Source organism: Ostrinia nubilalis, chromosome 14 (genome assembly GCF_963855985.1).
Source record: "Ostrinia nubilalis chromosome 14, ilOstNubi1.1, whole genome shotgun sequence".
Taxonomy (NCBI): domain Eukaryota; kingdom Metazoa; phylum Arthropoda; class Insecta; order Lepidoptera; family Crambidae; genus Ostrinia; species Ostrinia nubilalis.
In genome coordinates this window covers 4,072,551-4,099,740 of record NC_087101.1, presented here as the reverse complement: position 1 = coordinate 4,099,740, position 27,190 = coordinate 4,072,551, and the positions used below count along the sequence as shown (strand labels likewise).

Sequence of the window (27,190 nt, the reverse complement as noted above, 5' to 3'; positions counted from 1 at the left end):
GTCGTCGGCATCATCCTCATCGGGTGAGTCTTTTACATTTCAATCTCATCCAAAGCCCAAACGTTCTAGAGCTTCGCATAGCGATAATGCCCTTTTGCATAAACTACTGTCATTTATGAAAGATGTTAAAAACTCGGAAAATAATAAATTATCATATAAAGACAACTTAATTCCTGACTTTGATCTCATGACTAAGGAACAAACCATTACTTATTACCTTACCTAAATAAAGTCGATATACGATTGGAGCGAACAGAGATTATTCATTACTCTCTTCCGAAAATTACGTGGTGTTGATAAGTCTTGGTATCAAGGTCTTTCGATTTTTTTTATATACACTTGATCTGTATGGAAAAAACACAGCTTATAGAAACTTTTCTTTTCCGTGAAGATTTGCTGAACTTCTTTCTGAAATATTAAATAAGAGGGTCCGGTACTGTGAGTCTTTAGAACACTACTATTACGTAAAAATAAACCATTGTAAAATAACGGGGCAGCAAGCAGTGGACTGTTCGTTGCATAAAAGTAGATGATTGAGCCGTGTTAAGTTGACGCACTAGTGGCGCAGTTTTCTGAACCCGAAGTGTTAAAATACTTTAGATCGGTCAAAATCGAAAATACTGATAACATAGATAATAACGACACGTTCCGAAAAACCAGATTCGACAGAAATAACGCTAGCAATACAAGGCCAAACAATTCGAGATTTACAGGGAACAATGCTAATAATATGAGATGTTTCAATTATTGTAATCAGGTAGGACATCGAAGTTTTTGTGCGATAAACCTCTTGTTAAGTGTACCAATTGCGACAGACTGGATCACCAGGCGGCAAATTGTTACCGAAATAAAATCATTGAAACTACTAACGACAAAAATAATGGGGACAAAAATGAAAAAGACGTTGCTGAAGTGTACATAGATTGCCATCTAGATAACATTGCTTTCCTAAGCCAGAAATAAATATAATAGGTATGAATGTAAAAGTTAACGATTTAATATTGCAAAGTCACTTGGATTTGGGTAGTCAATGCGATGCTAAATTTCTAAACACTAATCTTATGACTGACGAAGTTATATTTATATGAATTGTTAAGATGTACTAGCTTTAATCTTGTTCAACCATTAGGTCTCTTCGTTGCAATGGTCGAAGTACACAATATTAAAGAAGTCGTAGAGATTTATGTAGTTGAAGACTATGTTTCGAAATACCCAGTGTTATTGGGTGACTCTTGCAGAGAAAGACCAGAAACATAGTCATAACTTAAACACCTGACAAATTCATATAAAAAAAAATCTGAAACATTGAAAACGTTTACCTTGTTTCTCGGGATTTTGCTACCATATTTATAGACACGTTATAACGAGCCATTTCCGTTAATTGCGAATTGTTGGTTAATGGAAATGTTATGTTGATGGGTCAATTCAAGGACCTGATGTTTTGTTACCCGAAGAATACATTGTTAATAATCAATGTGCTTTTCTCAAACATAATCTTTCTAACTCTGATATCGTAATAGAAAACGGGGTGTTATTGACCAGAGCTACCCAAATGCATGTGATAGCCAAATATGAAATCACTTTTAGCAAATCAGAATCAGATAATACCGTAAATTGTAATCCTAACTTGACGAATGAGCAGCGTATGACACTTGAGACAACTTTAGTGGAATATGGAGATTGCTTTTCGAGTAGCGTCCAGGACCTAGGTTACACTAAAAAAAAAATAAAAAAAAAAAATTGAACTCGTAGACTCAAAACCAGTCCTTTATTGGCCATAAAGTATGTCCCATTCTGAAAGGTCACTAGTTCGGAATATGATTCAAGTAATGGTAGTTAGCAGTATAGTTAAGGAATCGGCAACAACCTACGCAAGCTCAATCGTTCTAGTAAAAAAAAAAGTATCGAGTATCAGTTGGACTTACATGCGGGTAATACTCTTTTCATATCTTTGGATCTCGCGTCGGGTTACTACCTCAAGTATGCTCTAGATGAACGACATACTTATACCATGTAAAAGCTTTGATGAAGGGTTGACGCGACTTCGAGAGTTTCTTGATTTATTAAGAAATGACGGACTTACGTTAAAATCGAACAAATGTAACTTTACCTTCGTAAAGATTGACTTTCTTGGTTTAGAAGTTAACGCAAATGGGATACGTCCGGGGTTCCAAAAAGAGTAAATCTGTCTCCAATTTTCCTAAGACCATGGAATCAAGACGAACTGCGTCAATTCTTAGATCTTTCGGGGTTATTAAAGATTATGCTTTGATAGCATCACATGTAACTAACTTGTTGAAGAAGGATATAATATAGGTGTGGGGATTCCCCCCTCAGGAACAATAATTTCAAATCATAAAAGATCTTCTATCAGAACGATCATTACTTGCCTTGTATGATCCTAAGCTTGTAACTCAGCCCCATACAGATGCCGGCAAAAATGGCTTCGCTGGTATCCTCCTTCAGCGTAATAGCAACGGTATTATACAACCTAGGTATATCCTAATTCAGCCGAAAAATGACATCGGAAGAAAAAAAATACCATTTGAATTTGAAACACTCGCGGTTGTTGCATTGTTACAAAAATTCCGTGTATATCATAAATCATAGATCCCAGGGTCATTGAGGATACTACTAACGTCATATCTCCAGATGAACTGAAATCGGTCAGAGAGGAAATAAATAAACGCGTTGAAGCACAACAGCTAAAAGACGCTGAGCGGAATAATAAGCATAGGAAATATGAAATAGGCGATCTGGTTCGAATAGAAAGGCAAATACCGCATGATGGACAGTCGTAGAAGTTGGTTGTCAAATACTAAGGGCCTTATCGCATTACTAAAGTTCTTGGGCATGATGGATTCGTGGTTATGAGGGCGTAGCGGCCATTTACAAAATTCAACATTGGATGAGTTTTGATCGAAATTTTGACAGTTGTACAAGTGATGGGGATGATGACGATGATGACAATAATAGTATAGATAATGATAGCAATTGTAGAATAGAATGAAAAATGTTAAATTTCTGATACCACACGCATAGCTAATAATTTGCTAAAGTAATGAAATAAATTGCTCAAACGACACGATTTGTAATACAAAAAAAGATAATATTTATACATTGTACACTTTTATATGCAAAGAGGCAGATATATTATTCTTAAAGTACGCATGAAATTGTAAACCTCATTAAGATGAATGGATTACAGTATTTAATAGTTATGTTATAGTTACCTATATAGTGATATTATTATACAAAACTTTATAGAATGGATGGATAGTAAAATAAGGAATATAATGTTGCACATAGATTTCAATTGTGTAAAATCGAGTTATGATTACTTAATGTAGGATACTCGTTCTAGTGTTTTTTTTAGTGTTTATTTCTTCTTGAGCAACGCGATGGGACTCGCGCATTACAGGATGGCCGAGCTGTTAGGTTATACATAATTATAATATACTTGAGTTAGACTGTCTAATAATATTATTAATGTTTTCTAAGCAATAACTTTCAGTGTCCATTTAATTGTCTCATTATGATAATTTTACACTGCACTTCCGGTTTGTGATCTCATGTTGTGATTTGTAGTCTTGTATAAATTAAAATCAAAACATTAAAATGTTAATATCAATTTTATTTAAAATAATGATTTATTACAATATTTTTAGAACATTGTTATAATAAGAAATAATTTATATCAAAATGCGCCGGGGTTTCCGCTTCCGATCACACTGTAGCGAAAACCACGTTAGCATTTTGTGGAGAATGGCGGGCAGTCGTTGGTGAACTATCGTGTCGAACGGACTACTCTGCCGAAATGTAATTGTGTAATACTGATGAGTAATATTGTTGTACAAGTTATTCAATAAATACTATCAAAAGTATCAACCAGCGTTTGAACTTAAAAGGAGGACAAAAATAGTTACGGTCAAAGTTAGGTGGTGCAACTCAGCCTTAGTTATTAAGCGGCTACGAAGTGAAGTCCATTCCCTACTTTGGAATTATGAATCACATTAATACGAACGTGAACAAAGTCCATGAATTTTGCATAATGATAATGAAAATGTATGTCAACATCTATTTTGTAGGTTGACATGTTGTTTAATTAACACGAATAGCGGCTATGAAAATTAGTTCATTGTTACATTTAGGTTAAGTTTTAGAAAATTTGATCTTACACGTGTTTTATTTACCTATTTCGTCAAAATAGGTACAATATTTTAGTAAATAAGCTGCCGTTGACGGAAACTTTAGTTAGAAACTAATCGCAAAACACAACTTGTTTTCAAAACTTTTTATGAAAGTTTTTGTGTCATTTCGATGTTCAATAAAAAAGTTACGTTCACCTCTTTTTTCTTTTTTGCTAAGAAAACAAGACAAGCTTTATTTTTAATACTGTATAAGCTTTTGCGACAAGATATTATTATACTCTGTAAGTTTTATATTACAAGCAGAATTCTCTTCAAATTCCATTCTCAAAAAATTTTCAAAGGAGTTAACACAAAATATTACGGGCGCGTTATTATTACAGTCCGGCACGTAAGCTACAACATACTGGCTCATTTAACCTAATTATATCGTGCATTTATATGTAAATAATATTATCCGATTTAATAGCGTCAGGCCGCCTCCGATAGCAGCGAACACGACGTAAACGGTTATTTATTACATACTAACATTTAACCGCGGTTTTATCCGATTCGATTTCTCTTGGTAAAGCATTATTGCCGATATTTGAAATACTTGAGCTTTTCACTTGACAGCCTGGCACAGTTTTACGATGGTGGATCAAAGTAGTTGGTTTGACTATAGAGCGAGGGAACACGCACCCAGTCACAATCGTTTTAGTGTGCATAAAAATAGCATCGAAATTAACTAAACTTAACACGCCACGCTAGACGTAAACGCTCTTATGTTGTCACTATCCCACATCCTGTAGCTCTACCACGAGTTTAAATTAAACGTCATCACTAGCAAGTGCGTCAAAAATCCATGAAGATTTTAGTGCTTGAAAGTAACCGCTAGGGGCACTGTGCGATCTGTCATACATTTCCTGATTTTTTTTTACGTAGTCGCTAGCGAACACACTTAATGTAAACCCATGGTAAGCACACAAATAATCCTAAATCTGATAACCCGTTCAAAAATATGAATCCCATAATTTAGACATCAGCGGATATATTTTATCAATTATAAAGCTCTCTAATATCAAAGTGCGAAACACAATTACGTTTTGATTTCACCACAATGAATCATATCGAGTTAGCGCTTTGCAAATTAATGAAATTAACTTTGGCATATCGAGGTCAGCATTCATTTTAATAAAGCCTACATAAAATCAAATATTAAATGTTTTGGTACAGATTGGGTATCAGACTATACATTTGTTGGAAAATCGCACTTAGTTCGATAATATAAGATGCCACTGTCTAATTTCAACTAATGTGCCGTAAAAAGTGGCCATTTATGAGTATTTTCTGACACAATACTTCTCAAATTTTACGTTTTATCCCAAGTAAGCAACTTGGCTTTGAAGCCATATCACTTAAAATGCTTTAGTAATAGATAAAAACAAGTGTATAACAATTCTACTCACCATCCAAATAAACTGCTACAGACGCGGACTTTTCGTTTTCCACGACCGGTCGCACTGACTCGTACGAGACAGTCTCCAGAATGTTATCCCGTAAATCCAGGACAACAAGACTGTTTATGTCTTCGAGCAAATCCTCGTAGAAAGTCGTCAATCTATTACCAGACAGCGTCAGCTTTCTCAGCTGAGTGAGCCCGCCGAACGCTCGGTCCGAAATGTACTCAATGGCGTTGTTGTCAAGCATCAACTCCTTCAACCCCCAAGACTCACTGAACGCCAAATTGCCAATCATTGTCAATTTATTATTCCTCAAGTTCAACCTCGACAGATTCTCCAAGCCTTCCAAAGTTTCCTTCGTCATCACTGATATGTAATTGTAATCCAATCTCAACTCTATTAAATTATTCAAGTGCTTGAAACATCCTTCGTGGATCAAACTCAAGTTGTTATTAGATAAGTGCAAGACGTGTAGGTTCGGTAAGTTGAAGAATACGTCTCTTCGCAGTTCTGCTATTAAGTTGTCTTCTAGGCTTAGATTTGTCAGCATCATCATTTGAGCGAATGAGTGTTTCTCTAAGGTAGTAATTTTGTTTGATTTCAAAACAATTTGCTTGATTGTGGATGAGTTTGTGAATGCGTAGGGCGGGATGACGTCTATGGATCCGAATTGTATCGACACGTGTTTCAATTTGTCGAGTCTCACGATAGCTTTGGCGGGAATGAAAGTGAGGGCGTCGTCGGATCTTACGTTGAACATCAGATGTTCTATTTCAGATTGTGACGAAAAGCTGGGCCATATGGGGTCGTCTTCTGTTATTCCTCCAGCGAACACCCAACAGTCGGCCTTAGTCGCCATCTTTGGTTTATTACTGTCGCAGTAGCAATGCACTTTCGATCTCCGGTCCTCGATATCGCAAACGTTGATGAAAAGCGGCACGTAGTACCTGCGATCGATTTTCGGTTTGGTCTCGTTTTTGCTCTCTGTTATTGTTAGCTTTACGGTCATGAGGGACGTGATGATGATTAAGTACTTTGTGATCTGTTCCATTGCTTTGTAACCTGAAACAAAAGAAAGAAAGTTATTAATTTTCGAAACAAAATATCGTATACATCAATCATAATTCTCTGTATAAATGTATAACGAAATAATCTATGTAATAAGTAAGATTAACATTGGCTGATCAAATTATGTAGATTACAAAAGCTTTATTATGAAACATACAAAATGTAAACGTAATGTAGCTAGTAAATTTCACATTACGGGGTCGATTTCATAAATCTTGTAAACACTAACATTAATTAAAACTGCTGTATTATAATACATAGAGGGCGTGAATGTGTAACTGGTGATTTTTCGTGACAGAACGTAGTATTTCACTGTCAGCTTACCGGATTTAAAACTATGAGGTTACTTTTAGGCAAAGTTTTCAAGCGGATTAAAAAGTTGTGCCTTCACTGGCACAGTTAAAAATGCATTTTAACCGAGACAAAGTTTTTATCTTTGTGTACAGAAGTATGTTTTTACGATCCCCACCAGAGTTAGATTTCCCGCTAAAAGTTTTAGCGTTGTTTTTTAAGGTAAGCTTAATGAAATATTTTTATAGTCACAGAAACTTTTAGGGATTCAACTTTTTGGTGCTTCATGCGACTTGCCTGATTTTTCGTGCATAAAATGCGGTGACAGAGCAAAGTTTACAAAACCTACAAGCAAAGTTGTAAGTTTTTGTAGGAATGCAAACAATTTTTTAAGCTACTATGTTTTTGAGATTAATATACGTTTTAACTTTCAAGACAGAATATAAAACATGTCGCAAGCTGCAATTTTTACATGTCTTTGTGCATGTAGGAAAGTGGATCGCCAACACATGCATCGAGCATACGATTATTTATTAGCGAATATTTTTCTTCATCACAGAAACGGAGAAATAAAATCTCTATAAACAAACATAATAACATTCGTAAGAGTGCGAATAGCTAACACGATAAACCAAATGTTAGTTAGTAGAACTGTTTGTTAGAATAAGTTCCGGAAAAACTAAATTACAACTTCGCTCCTTAACGGAGTTCCGGAGCATTACCGGCATATTGTAACTTTGTTACCGTTACCGCGTTACGTTATTTGTATCGGTTTTTCTAGAAAATATGTAATAATGTTCGAAATGTTCCTATGATGGAGTACATGAGATAATTACGCTATATTTAGTAAAGTCTGCGTAACTACGAGTAAGTTACCTAGTTAGAATAGTAGTAGAAGTTAGCAGACTTCTCTTATGTTTAGAACATTTATGACCGTTTTCACCATCAATCCCTAATTTTTAAGTGACACATATGACATAAAAATTCCTGTTATTTGTTTCATAGAGGTCACTTAAAAATTAGGGATTGATGGTGAAAACGAGCATTATACTACTATAATAAAGGAAGATGTTCAGATTAATTATGTTAACTGAATAAAACAATTCTGAATCACACATAACTACAGCCATCAAGGATCGAATACTTATATGAAACGTGGATGATGATGATGATGATTGTGGAAAATAAGTAGCTCATATGAAAATAATTTGGGCAAATTTTTATTTTGACCTCTATCTCGGTCATAAGATTATTGCCTTACCGTTACAGTTTTTTTTATGAGATAGGAGGCAAACGAGTAGACGGATCACCTGATGGTAGTGATTACCGCCTTACTCCGGGCGGCGCGCGTGCGTCGCGCTGTCACCACCGAGGGCCTGTCGCTGGCGGGCCCGCCGCGCCCCTTCTATATCAACGAGAGGCTCACCAAACACCACCGCCAACTGTTTCAAAAGGCGCGCGAACTTGCGCGCAATCACAACTTTAAATACGTCTGGACCCGGGAGGGAAGCATTTTCACTCGCCAAGCGGAGGGTAAACCGCGCCATAGACTTCGATCTGATGCTGACCTGAGTAGGGTTTTTGGTTTATCGGAAGTTTGATCTATTGCTACAAATGTGTTTAATCGCTGATATCTTTGATCTCATGTATTGTTTATTTTGTGTACATTGTCACTGTTATAATATGTTTCCTTCTTTTTTCTATTCTACGCCAATACACACCTTTTCGAATGTTGCTCAACACATTATTACTATAACTACGCACTTTTGCAGATACAATTCTTGCCACGTTCTCTTACACACACTTTTACAATCACTCAACACACAACACTACTTATACGGAATTGTTTTTATTGTGACTATTAACAATTTTTCTTTTCTCGATGGATAACCATTATAAGGGAAAACGTTTGAGACTGGGGCTGTTGAATGTAAGGTCCTTGAATACAGGACAAGATGAACTCATCGCCACTATAATAAGATACAGTATAGACATTTTAGCTGTTAATGAGACTTGGATCCGAGAAGGCGAGGAAGCGCTCGCGCCATGTATTCCTCAATTTACTTTTATTCACAGAGCTCGCAAGGGTAGGAGAGGTGGAGGGGTCGGTTTTTACGTAAAAAAGGGTATTATTACTAAAACTCTGCGACACCCCCCTTCCTCGCTGGAACAATTATGGCTGGAAGTCCGTATGCCCGGAGGAACCCTGGCGCTTGGCACAGCCTATAGACCTGAAAAAGTTGGTGTCCGAGAAGCCTTGGATTCGCTTAGCGAATCGGTCAATGTTATGTCTCCTTTTGACTATACCTGTGTACTTGGCGATTTTAATATAAACGTCAGTAGAGTTGACTCAACACCGGTTATGGATCTGTTTGCCTTCTGCACTCAGCACAACCTGGTGCAGATGGTAAATGAGCCTACTAGAGTAACAGAGAATACTGAATCAACTATTGATATTGTTCTCACTGATGACTCATCCCGCTGTAAAAATTTAAAAGTAATTCACAATCCATGTCTGAGCGATCACGCAACCGTAATGATAGACTTTAATCTAAAAAAACAGAAGGCCCCGAAGAGATCGGGAATTTTTCGCGCCTTAAATAATATAGATTCTGATTTTTTTGAAACCCATTTAGATTCTATTCCTTGGCAATCCATTTCAGAGATAGAGAGTGTTGATGAAATGGTTGCCACGTTTAATAAGTATGTCTTAGGACTTTTTGATACACACGCCCCAAAGAAAAAAATTATTCTAAAAGACAAACCTAAACCGTGGATAACGGAAACAATTAAATTTATTATGTCATTAAGAGATAAAGCCTTGGCAAAATCTCTCAAAGTCAAAACAGATTCAGCTAAAAAATATTACCGCTCTCTTAAAAATGTCGTAACAACAGCTATTAAAAACGAGAAAAAGGCTTATTTTAACTTTCATATTAATAGAAATATAAAGAAACCTAAACTTTTGTGGAAAAACTTAAAAAATACCATAATTACTAATAGTACTCAGGCATGTCCTCTTCCGATCCATTTAAATGATCCTAATAGTATTAGTGATCACTTTCTTGCTTTGCCATCGTGTGGGGATGTGGATGTAGAAAGCGTCTTAAATAGCATTAAAAAGCCCAAATTGTTAAATAGTTTTGATTTGAAACGCACCTCGGAAACAGAAGTCTTTAAGATAATTAATAACATTAGCACTAACTCTACAGGGCTGGACGGGATAAACTGTAAAATGATTAAGCTTACTCTAGATAAAACACTCCCTATTATTACAACAATTATAAACAAATCAATCGAGACACACTCTTTCCCCACACAATGGACAAAGGCACTAATAAGACCTATACCTAAAAAGAGCACGGTCAATGAGCTTAAAGATCTACGACCCATCTCAATCCTTCCAATACTATCTAAGATACTAGAGCGGGTGGTGCTAACCCAAATAATGGATTACTTAGATAAAAATGATATAATCCCTAAATTCCAGTCTGGTTTCCGACGGGGACACGGTACTGAAACCGCGTTACTCCATGTTACTGACGACCTCACTGAGGCTTCGGACTTGGGACTGAGCAGTATACTAGTACTGTTGGACTATTCTAGAGCATTTGACTGCCTGCACCCTCGACTCCTACTGGCAAAACTGTCACACTATGGGTTTTCACCTAACACATGCAAGTGGTTCGAGTCATACTTGGTTAACAGGGAACAGACGGTTGCTATTACTGGAGATGACGGTGTAGATAGTTTCTCATCCCCTAAGGTAGTCGGGCGAGGCGTGCCACAAGGTTCTATACTGAGCCCTATCTTATTTTCCATTTTTACTGCTGATCTCCCACAGTGTATACAATCCTGTAAATACCACTTGTATGCAGACGACACACAAGTGTACTATTCTTTTAAAAATAATAACACCACTGAGGCTGTTGAAAAAGTAAATGAGGATCTAAAAAACATCTATCTTTGGTCAGAAAGGAACTCACTGGTACTAAACCCTTCTAAGTCACAAGTACTAATCCTAGGAACTAAACACCAAATAAGGAAGGTCCTGGATTGTAACATTGAAGTTTCCATTAATAATATAGTCTTGGATAAAGTAAAATGTGCTCGCAACTTGGGTCTGCTTCTAGATGGAGAGCAGAAATTCATTGAACACGTAAACGGAAAAATCAGGAATGCCTTCTTTAAACTCAAGACTCTTTATAAAATAAGACCATTTCTAAAAGAAGAGCTGCGCTTAATGCTCACTGACTTACTCGTGCTCTCCCCTTTTAACTATTGCGGCTCAGTAATTGGTCCCAAACTAAATGTCAGCACTGAAAAAGATATTCAAAGGGTACAAAACGCTTGTATACGGTTTTGTTTTGATGTACCTCGAAGGGAGCATATAACCCCATACCTAAACAGTAAAGGGATACTAAATATGAAGGCTCGTAGGGAACTGCAGTTTGCCTGCATGGTCCACAGGACAATATGGAACAAAAAGCCTGAATATCTGTACGAAAAACTTCACTGGGTAAAAGACAGTGCACTAAGAAGTCTTCGAACAGCTATTCAAAATAGATTAAAAATACCTCAACATTGTTCTTCTCGATTTCGTGGCTCTTTTAAGTTCGCTGCTGCTAATATATGGAATGACTTACCGCCGCCTATGAAAGTAAAAATGAGTATTGCTACCTTTAAAATGAAATACAAAGTGGCTCTAAAAGAAAGACAATTGGCAGCAGAGAGCTTAATTAGTGGATATTCCAAATTATTGCCCCTTAAGGATTTTTTCAAATAGTCTACACACTACACACACACACACACACACACACAAACACACAGACACCCACACACACAAACACACACACACACGGTTATAGTGTATTGGGTAATGGCACAGAAGGCGTACATTTTCGTTTTCTTATAGGTATGCTTATGTATAAATAGTAAATTTAGATTGCAAACATTTTTTTTTTCCTTTAAAGTTTATAATTGTTTCAAAGTTTATAATTATTTCTTAAGCCCTCATAACTTTATTCTCGCTCAACATCCTAGAGAATTGGGCATGGCTGAAAACCAGTGTTGCAAGGATCTGTCCTTACAACGTATACTGAGCCAGGTCCAATTGCCTTCAGTGTACTTATTAGTTGTAAGTCTAACTACCTGTACCTACCTATGTCTAATGGTTCGAAGGCAATAAATACATTTTTTATTTTTATTTATTTATTTATTTATTTATTTATTTATTTATTACCGTCGCCCATAGACACCCGTAGTCCCAGGGGCGTTACAGGTTTGCATACAGTTTAGTCTCGTTACCGAGAAATAATGCATTCTTTAGATCAGTTTGATACCAAATCGTTAAAAGTCACCTCGACTCTGACGTCACCATTTTTTTAATTTCCCGACAAAAACGCGCGTGACGTCACTGGCATTCGAACCTCGCACGTAATTCTATTTTAATGAATTAAAATCCCAGGCAACACTGTTACACGAGTTATTATTAACATACGTGTTACGTTTAAATCAAAAGTTGACTTTTAGGAATAAATACACGTCATGTGAAACCTTTTTGTAAATATCCCACGCCTACACAGTGACTAAGGTATTTGTGTACCTGACCTTTCCGTTTCCAAGTAGGTTTCAGCATATTGTCACTCATTTGTTTGAAGATTTGCTGAGTCGAGGTATTTAACGACATGCAGTATTTTTTCATGATAATTTCACGAGCTAATTAAAAATGGTATATAACTGTAGTAGGTACACTTTTAATATGACGACTTAGGCTGAGTTGCACCACCTAACTTTAACGGTAACTATAACGATAACCGGTGCTTTTTGTATGGAGTTTGACAGATTTTTAACGTTTGTCAAAGTTAAAGTAAGATGGTGCAACCCAGCCTTAGTATACGACGTGCAATGCGATGCTTGAAGTATTTGAACTACTCTGTGGGTCTAGACAAAGTGCAAATTATAATCGCAAACCAATCGAAAAGTGGTCGAAAAGCCCCTTTTTTGTATGGAGTTTTGACGGATTCGATTTTCGATTCGATCAAAAAGTGGGTTTTGTCTAAGGGGGCTGTACTGTTAATTATGAAAAATCTAAAACGTTTTTTGTTTTTTTTTTTTTATGGCAACCAAACCTCTCTGGGAGGTTTATTTCTGCCAATGTCGAGTGAAAATCTAAAACGTTAAAATAACGGTACCGTTGTGGCCGATGAGATGCTGTCATAGACATACGTCAATGTCACACGAGAATCAAACGTCAGAATAGAGGGACGCGCGGAGATGACTCCGCGCGCTTTTGTGCTAAGCGATGAATTGTATTTAAAATAAGGCAATATACTGTGAAAGTTAAGTATCAAGTGTTTTATTTATGAGAATAGATCTACCGGCCTCTAATAGTACATATACAGGACTTTTCCCATCAGTCGTTCCCACCCACCGCTACTCCTGATGTGTTTTTTCTAAGGCGTGCCTAACAATGAAGTTGATCACTCCCAGGGGAGAGCTAACTATCTTTGTAGGAAGAGTTCTATAATATCGACTTTCGGAAACGGTAGATGGATTACTAGATGCTGCTGAAAGAACAAACATGTACAGAAACACATCAGGATTTACGTCCGTTGCAAAAAAATATATATGAAAATAAATAAATATCCTTGGACATTTACACTGCGCTTCTAGTCCCAAACTAAGCAAAGCTTGTACTATGGGTACTAGACAACGGATATAAACATACTTAAATACTTTTTTTTTGTAAATACATACTTATTATACGTAAAAACACCCATTCCAATACAAACAAATATGTTCATGCACACAAATGTTTGTACTGTGCGGGAATCGAACCCGCTACCTCCGGAATAGTAGTCCGTTTCGAACCACTACACCAAACGGCCGATAACTATATTATGACAATTACTTAAGATGCCACAATTTTCAGGTCGGCCGTAGTAAGGACAATCTGTTCAAGTGGGAATTCTTGGAAGATCTTCAAACTTGGAGAGAAAGTGTGGTTTTGTTCCCAAGACGACGAAGCACACATGATGTCGTGCCCTGAGTTCCCAAACAACTGTACGCAGGAAGATTTAATGAAGGCTACTGACAAACGCCACTCTTGTCGCGGAGTTTTGGGTGTACACTGTAGGTGCTGTAGGTTTGTTGTCGTCACGACAAGAAGAAGAAGCTGATATGCATCATTAGTTATGCTTTACATATAACGTAGTCAGGCACTCGTACCTTTTCTAAGGAACCAACCAACCAAGGCAGCCTATACATCAATTTTCCTACGAAACTATTTGTCGTTTGATTCGTAAACATTTTATTTGTATTTTTAACCCTGCTAAAGACAGGTATTTATTTGACAGTAAATTCACTCCATGTGTAGCGCAGAGACAGTTTAAATAATACCTAAAGCTTCAACCACACCAACGCGTGCAGATCGCTATCGCAGGCGCGATCGTAGGCCAATGACAGGTTAGGCCAACTTGCAAGGCCTCTAGTGAAAAAAAGTACTTGAATTTTTCAAACAAAGAAAATTTTACATAATTTCTTTTTATTCTTTTTTTACGAATCGGTATCGTGATTATTAAGACCCACTATTGAACTACTTCTAGAAAAAAATCATGCAAGCTGGTCATATTGTAGAAATATTAAGAGTACTTTCCCTCCAGGTGGCATTACAAAATTCCACCCTGTATACGCTTATTCTGTTATCCAACAGCTAACTATTGCTCGAGTGTGCAAAGAATAAGAGAAGCACTCCACAGTACTAATGTACTTGTTTACAATTTATTTGACCGCGATAATGTGGCTCGTATCAGTATGATTTAGTGGCCCATATTTTCCGGCTTTTCCTCATGTTGTTTGTTTCCTGGAAGAAGGCAAATCTGATTATTGTTGCCCACGCCTCCTGATTTACTTCTGATTAAATTCGTTGGGATCTAATTCTGTTTTCCCCGTGGAACCGATGCGTGCAAAATGAGCCACAGAAATCGGATGAGGTATTTTATTTTATTTTTTATTTTTATTTATTTAAAGACTTTATTGCACACACAACAATGTTCAGTACAAAAAGGCGAGCTTAATGCCATAAGTCATTCTCTACCAGCTGACCTTGAGCAAAACAGAGATATTGAGTAGGCGGTGCTAAAAAGCTACAAAAATGTACACAATATAATACATAAAATATTATAATATATATACATAAATACATACATATAATTTATATAAAATGGATGACGAGAGGTAAGGGAGGATAGGAGAGGATAAGGGAGAAAAGGAGAGAATAAGGGAGATTAAGACGACTTGATGCGTTCAAGAAAATGTTTGCGCACAGAGTGTTTGAAAACAAACTTACTAGGAGCCTGCCTGATGTTCTCGGGAAGAGCGTTCCAGAGGCGAATGGAATTGAGGAGAAATGAATTAGAGAGGAAACCAGTGCGGTGGGAAGGAGTGGAGAGAAGGAGCGTGTTGGACGAACGAAGTTGACGTGCGTGCGTCGAACTCAGAAGTTTAAACTGTGTTTTCAAGTAGGAAGGGGAGTTAGGGTCATTTAAGATGGTGAAAAGGGTGGTAAGGATTCTAACATTGCGCCGTGCAGGGACAGGTAGCCAATGGAGCTCAGACCGGTGGGAAGAGACATGGTCATATTTGCGAAGACAAAATATGAACCGGATGCAATTGTTCAGAAGGCGGTCAAGTTTGTTGAGGAGAACTTGATTAAGGTCCGGATAACACACATCAGCATAATCGATGACCGGAAGAATAAGAGCGTGGACAAGCGAAATCTTTGTTTTAACAGGGAGAAAATACTTCAATCTCCAAAGAGAGCGCAGTGCGGCGGTGACCCTTCGACTAACCTCGGAAACATGTGTCGTCCAGCTGAGAGTAGAATCGAGATATAGACCCAAATTTTTAACACTGGTACAGTATGGTATATCGACACCGTTATAGACGACAGAAGCGACACCATCCAGATTTAAACGGACGGTAATCGTATTGTTAGCTATCCTGTAAGTAGATTATGTTTAAGAGTACTTAAGTACAATACTGGAAAATGGTACCGAAATTACTTTGGGTTTAACTGGTTCTTGAGAGAAGAATATTCGTCTTGGCAAACGTAGGTACTAACTGTAGAGCAGTTTTACAAAAAGGTTAATAATACATAGATCCAAGGATGTAGATTGACCGCTATTAGGCGTATTTCTTCGTATGTAAATGATAGGCCTTGAGCGTGGAACAATGTAGAATACTTCTAGAATTTTCAATTATATCGTCTTCATAGGTCTGTGGGATATGATGCTCAACCACAATAAGGAAGCTAGATGTTAGTGCTTCCTTCCGAGCGGGTGTTGTGCTCGGGGACCAAGGTCCAATTTACATTTTTTTTTTTTTTTTTTTGAAGGGACGCGCGCTGGTAGCTTGAGGAGCTTTTCCAGCTTCACCGGGCAGAGTGGCGAGTACAGAAGGTACTCTAGCCGTTTGGCGATCGTCGGTGCGCGTGCCGACGAGGCCGAGTGTGGGCTTCGCGAAGCGAAGCCCAGGCTCGTCCGCGTCGGTCGCAGACCGACGTTCGCGATCGGGCCGTATCGAGCGCATAAGGCGCCCGATCAGTGGCGAACCCAACTAGAGGGTTGCCCACCGCGGTGTTGGACCAAAGTCCAGCCTACGGCGGGCTCACTCTAGTGGGCCCGATCGAGGGGACTACGGACGCGGCCTGAGGGCGCCACGGTAGGCTCGGACCTCGGCTCAGGCCGTGTCCGGGGGACGGATAGGGGAGAACCGGCCCGGTACATGTCTGTACCGTCCGAAATGGAAAGCAGGGCCTCGTACTCGCCGGCGAGTACGGTGTAACGAGCTACTGTGTTGTGGAGTAGTTGGCGTGCTTAAGGCAGTGATGTCTGTGTTCAGAAATTCGGTAATAGGATCGTCCGGGTCGTCTAGGACATGCCTAGGTCGTCGGTATTGGGCAGCGACATCTTTCTGGGGTGTATACGTGGCGGCGCTAACGATAAGAGGGTTCTTGTGGTTGATCGCTTTATCAAAGTAGCGGCGAGAGGCTTCTTTCATAAAGTGATCAATCGATGGGATCTCGAAATCTCTATGGAGATTCGTATTACGCACGAACCACGGGGCATCCGCGGCTCGGCGTAAGAATTTGTTTTGGAGGGTCTGGAATTTCTTAAGGTCTGTGCAGGAAGTGTGAGCAAACACCGGACTGGCGTAAGTCAACACTGGACGGATGCAGGTTTTGTAAATTGTCAACTTATTTCTAAGTGACAATTTACTTTTCCTTCCAACTAGGTGGTAGAGTCGGTGGATGTAGTGGTTCGCACGGCTCAAGACGCGTCTGAGGTGCGGAGCGAACGATAATCTCTGGTCGAGAGTGACACCTAAGTACTTGGCCTCACTTTTCCAAGGAATAGTTTGGTCAAATAAGGTGAGATGGGTGGGGACATTAGGACGAGTGCGAACCGGAGGACGTTTCACAGACAAAGCCCTAGAAAAGTACACTGCTGCACTTTTTTCGGGATTTACCTCGATACGCCACTTCCTGAACCATTCGCCTAATTGTGTGACTGCGCGTTGGAGCGCCAAGATGACGTAATTCCGATTACGTCCGGACTTGTAGAGTGCGGTGTCGTCCGCAAACAGGGCTAAATCCGTATTCGGATATTTGGGGATGTCATTGACGTACAATGAAAAGAGGATGGGCGAGAGCACGGAGCCCTGGGGGACTCCGGCTCTTATGGGGCGGGGGGAGGAGAGGGAGCCATCTACTCGGTAACGAAAGGTGCGATTCGATAAAAAGTCACGTAAGATGTGCACGAGACTGTCCGGCACACCGAGTTCGTAAAGCTTGTAAATCAAGCCATTGTGCCAGACTTTATCGAATGCCTTCGCTACGTCGAAGAATAGCACTCCTGTCCCTACGGGTGGCTTAGCAGTGAGGCCGCTAAGTATGTGCTCCGTTAAGCGGTGCACCTGTTGTACGCAGGAATGTGAGGCGCGGAAGCCAAACTGTTCGTTTATTAAGAGATTATTAGAAAAAACATAATCTCTTAATCGAGAGACAATTATACGTTCGTATAACTTACCCATGGTCTTTAAGAGACTGATGGGTCTGTAGCTTGTGGGGTCAGCCAGTTTCTTACCGGGCTTCGGGATGCCAATGACTTCTGCCTCTTTCCACGCGTCGGGAAAGATGCAGTGAGACATGGCCGCGTTGAAAATAGCAACCAAGAGGTATACTAGGGGGGCGGGCAGGGCGCGTAAGACTCTATTAGAGATACGGTCCGGGCCGGGGGCTTTGTTGGGACGGAAACCTTTGATTATCGTTCGCACCTCGTCGACGTTGGTCGGGTCTAGGGTTGTGGTCGGAGGGAGGGCGGCTCTACGTTCGACTTCGCTGTCCACCATGCGGAGGTGGGCAGAGTCTACTGGGAGGGTACTGGGGGAGCACTGTGCTTCTAGACTGTCGGCTAGACATTCGGCTTTGGCGTCGTCGTCAAACGCAAGCGTTTGATCGGGACGTAAAAGCGGTGGCGTGGACGCTACGGTGTCAGACTTAAAGGCTCTCGTCAACTTCCAATAGGCTTGGTGAGATGGCGAGATTTCTTTAAGTAGATCATCCCACTGATTGTTACGGAGTTCCGCGATACGAGCCTTGACAGCGCGCTGTAAGGAACGTAGGCGGACTCTGTTTTCCTCGGTTGGATAAGCGTCATAATCGCGAGTGGCTGCGTTCTTTGCCCTCAATAGTTCTCGCGCGTCGTCCGGCAACCTGAGACGGTGGTTAGCCATCGCAGGCAATTGCCTAGACGAGTCGCCGATGGCGACCGAGATGTGACTAGTGAGCGCATCGATCGCGTGAATAGTTTCGTGAGGCGAAACTATATCGTCGGGGATTGAGGACAGTTGTGGGCTCTGACAGTTCCCAAGTTTTACCTTGAGTTTGTCCCAGTCCACAATTGTCTTCATAGTGGGTGTAGACTCAGGAGAGCCTAGTTGTAGTACGACCGGGCGATGGTCAGAAGTGAGCGCGTGCATGGTTTCTATAGAGTGTAGGCGGAGGCCTATATTCTTTAGAATTGCCATGTCCAGAATGTCGGGCCGATGCTCGACATTGTAAGGATAGTGAGTGGGCGTCATAGGGACTAAGATGTCAAAGATGAGTTCCTCAGAGAGTTCGCTTAACATGTTGCCATTGGCAGTGGATGTTACGCAACCCCAATGAGTGTGTTTGCTATTAAAGTCGCCGCCAAGAATGACTGCACTATTCATAGCAAAGAGGGCCTGAAAGTCGCTCCTTAAGGGAGTCTTGTTCGGGGAGAGGTAAACCGAGCCGATGAGGATGGGCTCGTGTCCGGTCATGGCTAGCCGACAGAGTGAGACTTCTAGGTTAGAGAGAGAAGGGGGATCGACTAAAGCACAGTGCAGAGAACGCTTATAATAAATAAGCGTGCCGCCGCCACGTGTGGGCCTATCGTGTCTAATGATATTGTAGTTCGCTATCCTAGGATTGCGAATAGAGGGTGTTAGGAGGGTCTCTTGAACCAGAAAGATGTCGACCTGGTGGTCGGTAAGGAACTGAGTAACCTCGTCCTTCTGCTGTCTAAGACCGTTAGCGTTGAAAAATGCTAAGGTGATTGACCGGGGTTTGATCCTAGCGGTGGGATTAGCCATTACGGAGCGTGGAAAGAGGAGATAGCGTAGCAAAAGTCTACGTGTTCGGCGAGGATAGATAACCTATCCATGATGTTGCCTTCGCCATTAGTCGCGCGCAGTTTTGCGGCGATCACAAACATCTCGCCGACATTAATTTGGCCAAAGAAGTCTCTGACCAACTTAATGTCAGCCGCAGGTGAATGTGAAGGCTGGGGCTTGGCCTGAGGGGCCGAGACTTTGTGGGCTGGTGCCTTAGGGGCAGGGGGACTTGGGTTAAGCGCCTGTTGGGTAGGTGCCTTTGGCGTAGCCTTAGGGGCTGGGTGGGGTTGAGGAGCCTGCTGGAGCGCGGGTGGGGCCACAGCTGTTTGGGTGGGTGTGGGAGTAAGGCTGGCAGCCTGGGTGTAGGCCAGAGGCCTAGCCCAAGCATTGGGCCTGTTGGGGCGGAGGCTAGGAGCCTCACTTGCTACCGCAAAGTTGCGAGTAGCATTGATCTGCCTGGGGGCAGAGGGGATGGGGGCACGCGGCTGAGTGCGTGGAGCCCGGGGACAACCGCGATAATTCGCAGGATGACCCTGGCTACCACACAGTATGCAGCTCGGTGGTTCGGTGGCTGTGGCCTTGTCACGGACACAGTCGGCTGTGCCGTGATCGCCTAGGCACTTGACGCACCTAGGACGGGCGTGACAATTACGGGAAGCGTGCCCGTAATGTTGACAGCGGTGGCACTGGCCGGGAGCGCCGCGCTTTCGGGGTGGCTCAACTTTGAGCCCGGAGATGAAGCAAACCGTTTTCAAATTGAAAATCGATTTCGCTTCGTTGGAATAGTCCAAGACTACTTGGACAAGGTCAAATGGTTCACGTGTACGAGTCCTGTACAGACGGTGAACCTGTTTGACGGGAAAGTTTTGTGCCTTGAGGTCGGCCAAGATGGAGGCGGAGTCTAGCTCCTTGGGAAGGCCACGGATAACAACCCGCAGCTCCCTTTCCTCCTCGCGAGGGAAGGTATGATAACCGATACGGTTTTCATCAAGGAAGCGAGTTAGGGCTCGGTGCTCGTCCGAGGTGGACAAAGACACCTTAATGCCTACGTTGCACGACTTAGCGTGCGAGAAGTTGATGTGACGCTCCTTGAGCGCGCCGGAAATTTTGTTCCAGGACGCCTTGTCCTGGACAAAGACTGGGGGGACTCTGACAGTCCGCCCGGTGCTCGACTGCGAGCCGGAGGGCTGGGAAGATTGCGAGGGCTGAGAGAGGCCTGAGTTGGCCTTCAGCGCCTTCGCAGGGGGGGAAGGAGGGGGAGAGGCCGCGGATTTGCGGGTCCTCTTCGGACGACTGACGGTGGTGAAGCCACCGTCATCGGCGTTTGAGACAGAGTCACATTCCATGTCCCTACTGGGGGCATGGGATTGGTGATCTATCACAATAGAGTGCTCGTTCGTGAGCGGGATTGGTAGAGGGGCCGAGTTCGGATCGCACATGGCGTCCTCGGGACATGAAGGGGAAGCAGGCTCCTCATACACAGAGCTTGCGAGGGTCTTTGCCCGTATGTGAGCTTTAAACCCGGAGAGGACCTCCGGGTGAGTGGCCCGGAGGAACTTTAAGAGTTCCTCCGTATCCATGGCATGGAGTTGAGTTTCGCGACGCGTGAATCTACGCCGGTTCGCAAGTCGCAACCACTGAGAAGAGCCGGCAAGAAACTCGGTGGTTATAGCGGTGTGTAAGTCCCGCACAGTCGATGTAAACCGTGCAGGGTGAGTGGGAAAAGTGTGCCCTAACCAATGTAACTACGCCGCAACGTAGCAACGCCGCGACGTAGGGTGAGTACCTACTCCTAGCAGTCCTTCGGAGGGCCCCGGTCGCAAAAACAACCAGGGATACGCTCCTTCAGGGATGGAAAGTAGGGAGGGGTAGGGGGGGTCACGCCCGGCAGTGAAAAGACTGTGAAACCGAGTGTCTCAAGGGCGAGGAGGAACGCCTCACCCTCTCAAACGTGCCTTCCAGGAGGCCAAGGTTCACAGCCTAATATACCGGCGGCGGCAGGAAATTTCAGCGCCTTGAAAAAGGCACTGTCGGTCGCTCCCAATCGAACCGAACCGCCTTTAGAAAGGCGTTTAACTACGCTTGTTCGTTATCACCGTTAGGTATCCCAAGCGCAGCCGCGGGCAAGCCACGTAATTGTGACAAAACACCACAGAAACAAGACTCGCAGAGCGAGGGCGATAAGCTCGAGGAACTCGGAGCGCAGCGCATGCGAGCGGGCGGGCGAGGCGGAGCGCACGTCCGTACCGTGCGAGCGATGCGAAGCGAATATGCTCCTAATATGCCTCCAATTTACACTTTTTTTTTTTTTTTCCAGCTTCACCGGGCAGAGTGGCGAGTACAGAAGGTACTCTAGCCGTTTGGCGATCGTCGGTGCGCGTGCCGACGAGGCCGAGTGTGGGCTTCGCGAAGCGAAGCCCAGGCTCGTCCGCGTCGGTCGCAGACCGACGTTCGCGATCGGGCCGTATCGAGCGCATAAGGCACCCGATCAGTGGCGAACCCAACTAGAGGGTTGCCCACCGCGGTGTTGGACCAAAGTCCAGCCTACGGCGGGCTCACTCTAGTGGGCCCGATCGAGGGGACTACGGACGCGGCCTGAGGGCGCCACGGTAGGCTCGGACCTCGGCTCAGGCCGTGTCCGGGGGACGGATAGGGGAGAACCGGCCCGGTACATGTCTGTACCGTCCGAAATGGAAAGCAGGGCCTCGTACTCGCCGGCGAGTACGGTGTAACGAGCTACTGTGTTGTGGAGTAGTTGGCGTGCTTAAGGCAGTGATGTCTGTGTTCAGAAATTCGGTAATAGGATCGTCCGGGTCGTCTAGGACATGCCTAGGTCGTCGGTATTGGGCAGCGACATCTTTCTGGGGTGTATACGTGGCGGCGCTAACGATAAGAGGGTTCTTGTGGTTGATCGCTTTATCAAAGTAGCGGCGAGAGGCTTCTTTCATAAAGTGATCAATCGATGGGATCTCGAAATCTCTATGGAGATTCGTATTACGCACGAACCACGGGGCATCCGCGGCTCGGCGTAAGAATTTGTTTTGGAGAGTCTGGAATTTCTTAAGGTCTGTGCAGGAAGTGTGAGCAAACACCGGACTGGCGTAAGTCAACACTGGACGGATGCAGGTTTTGTAAATTGTCAACTTATTTCTAAGTGACAATTTACTTTTCCTTCCAACTAGGTGGTAGAGTCGGTGAATGTAGTGGTTCGCACGGCTCAAGACGCGTCTGAGGTGCGGAGCGAACGATAATCTCTGGTCGAGGGTGACACCTAAGTACTTGGCCTCACTTTTCCAAGGAATAGTTTGGTCAAATAAGGTGAGATGGGTGGGGACATTAGGACGAGTGCGAACCGGAGGACGTTTCGCAGACAAAGCCCTAGAAAAGTACACTGCTGCACTTTTTTCGGGATTTACCTCGATACGCCACTTCCTGAACCATTCGCCTAATTGTGTGACTGCGCGTTGGAGCGCCAAGATGACGTAATTCCGATTACGTCCGGACTTGTAGAGTGCGGTGTCGTCCGCAAAGAGGGCTAAATCCGTATTCGGATATTTGGGGATGTCATTGACGTACAATGAAAAGAGAATGGGCGAGAGCACGGAGCCCTGGGGGACTCCGGCTCTTATGGGGCGGGGGGAGGAGAGGGAGCCATCTACTCGGTAACGAAAGGTGCGATTCGATAAAAAGTCACGTAAGATGTGCACGAGACTGTCCGGCACACCGAGTTCGTAAAGCTTGTAAATCAAGCCATTGTGCCAGACTTTATCGAATGCCTTCGCTACGTCGAAGAATAGCACTCCTGTCCCTACGGGTGGCTTAGCAGTGAGGCCGCTAAGTATGTGCTCCGTTAAGCGGTGCACCTGTTGTACGCAGGAATGTGAGGCGCGGAAGCCAAACTGTTCGTTTATTAAGAGATTATTAGAAAAAACATAATCTCTTAATCGAGAGACAATTATACGTTCGTATAACTTACCCATGGTCTTTAAGAGACTGATAGGTCTGTAGCTTGTGGGGTCAGCCAGTTTCTTACCGGGCTTCGGGATGCCAATGACTTCTGCCTCTTTCCACGCGTCGGGAAAGATGCAGTGAGACATGGCCGCGTTGAAAATAGCAACCAAGAGGTATACTAGGGGGGCGGGCAGGGCGCGTAAGACTCTATTAGAGATACGGTCCGGGCCGGGGGCTTTGTTGGGACGGAAACCTTTGATTATCGTTCGCACCTCGTCGACGTTGGTCGGGTCTAGGGTTGTGGTCGGAGGGAGGGCGGCTCTACGTTCGACTTCACTGTCCACCATGCGGAGGTGGGCAGAGTCTACTGGGAGGGTACTGGGGGAGCACTGTGCTTCTAGACTGTCGGCTAGACATTCGGCTTTGGCGTCGTCGTCAAACGCAAGCGTTTGATCGGGACGTAAGAGCGGTGGCGTGGACGCTACGGTGTCAGACTTAAAGGCTCTCGTCAACTTCCAATAGGCTTGGTGAGATGGCGAGATTTCTTTAAGTAGATCATCCCACTGATTGTTGCGGAGTTCCGCGATACGAGCCTTGACAGCGCGCTGTAAGGAACGTAGGCGGACTCTGTTTTCCTCGGTTGGATAAGCGTCATAATCGCGAGTGGCTGCGTTCTTTGCCCTCAATAGTTCTCGCGCATCGTCCGGCAACCTGAGACGGTGGTTAGCCATCGCAGGCACTTGCCTAGACGAGTCGCCGATGGCGACCGAGATGTGACTAGTGAGGGCATCGATCGCGTGAATAGTTTCGTGAGGCGAAACTATATCGTCGGGGATTGAGGACAGTTGTGGGCTCTGACAGTTCCCAAGTTTTACCTTGAGTTTGTCCCAGTCCACAATTGTCTTCATAGTGGGTGTAGACTCAGGAGAGCCTAGTTGTAGTACGACCGGGCGATGGTCAGAAGTGAGCGCGTGCATGGTTTCTATAGAGTGTAGGCGGAGGCCTATATTCTTTAGAATTGCCATGTCCAGAATGTCGGGCCGATGCTCGACATTGTAAGGATAGTGAGTGGGCGTCATAGGGACTAAGATGTCAAAGATGAGTTCCTCAGAGAGTTCGCTTAACATGTTGCCATTGGCAGTGGATGTTACGCAACCCCAATGAGTGTGTTTGCTATTAAAGTCGCCGCCAAGAATGACTGCACTATTCATAGCAAAGAGGGCCTGAAAGTCGCTCCTCAAGGGAGTCTTGTTCGGGGAGAGGTAAACCGAGCCGATGAGGATGGGCTCGTGTCCAGTCATGGCTAGCCGACAGAGTGAGACTTCTAGGTTAGAGAGAGAAGGGGGATCGACTAAAGCACAGTGCAGAGAACGCTTATAATAAATAAGCGTGCCGCCGCCACGTGTGGGCCTATCGTGTCTAATGATATTGTAGTTCGCTATCCTAGGATTGCGAATAGAGGGTGTTAGGAGGGTCTCTTGAACCAGAAAGATGTCGACCTGGTGGTCGGTAAGGAACTGAGTAACCTCGTCCTTCTGCTGTCTAAGACCGTTAGCGTTGAAAAAAGCTAAGGTGATTGACCGGGGTTTGATCCTAGCGGTGGGATTAGCCATTACGGAGCGTGGAAAGAGGAGATAGCGTAGCAAAAGTCTACGTGTTCGGCGAGGATAGATAACCTATCCATGATGTTGCCTTCGCCATTAGTCGCGCGCAGTTTTGCGGCGATCACAAACATCTCGCCGACATTAATTTGGCCAAAGAAGTCTCTGACCAACTTAATGTCAGCCGCAGGTGAATGTGAAGGCTGGGGCTTGGCCTGAGGGGCCGGGACTTTGTGGGCTGGTGCCTTAGGGGCAGGGGGACTTGGGTTAGGCACCTGTTGGGCAGGTGCCTTTGGCGTAGCCTTAGGGGCTGGGTGGGGTTGAGGAGCCTGCTGGAGCGCGGGTGGGGCCACAGCTGTTTGGGTGGGTGTGGGAGTAAGGCTGGCAGCCTGGGTGTAGGCCAGAGGCCTAGCCCAAGCATTGGGCCTGTTGGGGCGGAGGCTAGGAGCCTCACTTGCTACCGCAAAGTTGCGAGTAGCATTGATCTGCCTGGGGGCAGAGGGGATGGGGGCACGCGGCTGAGTGCGTGGAGCCCGGGGACAACCGCGATAATTCGCAGGATGACCCTGGCTACCACACAGTATGCAGCTCGGTGGTTCGGTGGCTGTGGCCTTGTCACGGACACAGTCGGCTGTGCCGTGATCGCCTAGGCACTTGACGCACCTAGGACGGGCGTGACAATTACGGGCAGCGTGCCCGTAATGTTGACAGCGGTGGCACTGGCCGGGAGCGCCGCGCTTTCGGGGTGGCTCAACTTTGAGCCCGGAGATGAAGCAAACCGTTTTCAAATTGAAAATCGATTTCGCTTCGTTGGAATAGTCCAAGACTACTTGGACAAGGTCAAATGGTTCACGTGTACGAGTCCTGTACAGACGGTGAACCTGTTTGACGGGAAAGTTTTGTGCCTTGAGGTCGGCCAAGATGGAGGCGGAGTCTAGCTCCTTGGGAAGGCCACGGATAACAACCCGCAGCTCCCTTTCCTCCTCGCGAGGGAAGGTATGATAACCGATACGGTTTTCATCTAGGAACCGTGTTAGGGCTCGGTGCTCGTCCGAGGTGGACAAAGACACCTTAATGCCTACGTTGCACGACTTAGCGTGCGAGAAATTGATGTGGCGCTCCTTGAGCGCGCCGGAAATCTTGTTCCAGGACGCCTTGTCCTGGACAAAGACTGGGGGGACTCTGGCAGTCCGCCCGGTGCTCGACTGCGTGCCGGAGGGCTGGGAAGATTGCGAGGGCTGAGAGAGGCCCGAGTTGGCCTTCAGCGCCTTCGCAGGGGGGGAAGGAGGGGGAGAGGCCGCGGATTTGCGGGTCCTCTTCGGACGACTGACGGTAGTGAAGCCACCGTCATCTGCGTCTGAGACAGAGTCACATTCCATGTCCCTACTGGGGGCATGGGATTGGTGCTCTATGACAATAGAGTGGTCGTTCGTGAGCGGGATTGGTAGCGGGGCCAAGTTAGGATCGCACATGGCGTCCTCGGGACATGACGGGGAAGCAGGCTCCTCATATACGGAGCTTGCGAGGGATTTTGCCCGTATGTGGGCTTTAAACCCGGAGAGGACCTCCGGGTGAGTGGCCCGGAGGAACTTTAGGAGTTCCTCCGTGTCCATGGCATGGAGTTGAGATTCGCGACGCGTGAATCTACACCGGTTCGCAAGTCGCAACCACCGAGAAGAGCCGGCAAGAAACTCGGTGGTTATAGCGGTGTGTAAGTCCCGCACAGTCGGTGTAAACCGAGCGGGGTGTGTCGGAAAAGTGTGCCCTAGCCAATGTAACTACGCCGCAACGTAGCAACGCCGCGACGTAGGGTGAGTACCTACTCCTAGCAGTCCTTCAGGAGGGCCCCGGTCGTAAAAACAACCAGGGATACGCTCCTTCAGGGATGGAAAGTAGGGAGGGGTAGGGGGGGTCACGCCCGGCAGTGAAAAGACTGTGAAACCGAGTGTCTCAAGGGCAAGGAGGAACGCCTCACCCTCTCAAACGTGCC

The 27,190-nt window shown here is 44.2% G+C and overlaps 1 protein-coding gene and 1 long non-coding RNA gene across 2 annotated transcripts in view; one reads left to right on the top strand and one right to left on the bottom strand.

The window, feature by feature from the left end:
- Window positions 1-27,190, top strand: part of LOC135078024 (uncharacterized) — a 520,464-nt gene that overhangs the window by 188,926 nt on the left and 304,348 nt on the right. The gene's annotated exons all lie outside the window — the stretch shown is intronic.
- LOC135078007 (connectin-like) overlaps window positions 1-27,190 on the bottom strand; it is a 126,618-nt gene that overhangs the window by 15,490 nt on the left and 83,938 nt on the right. Inside the window, exon 2 of the mRNA XM_063972551.1 lies at window positions 5,597-6,652. Coding sequence (XP_063828621.1) covers window positions 5,597-6,641 — 1,045 coding nt within the window. The 5' untranslated portion in view covers window positions 6,642-6,652. The remainder of the gene's footprint in view (window positions 1-5,596; window positions 6,653-27,190) is intronic.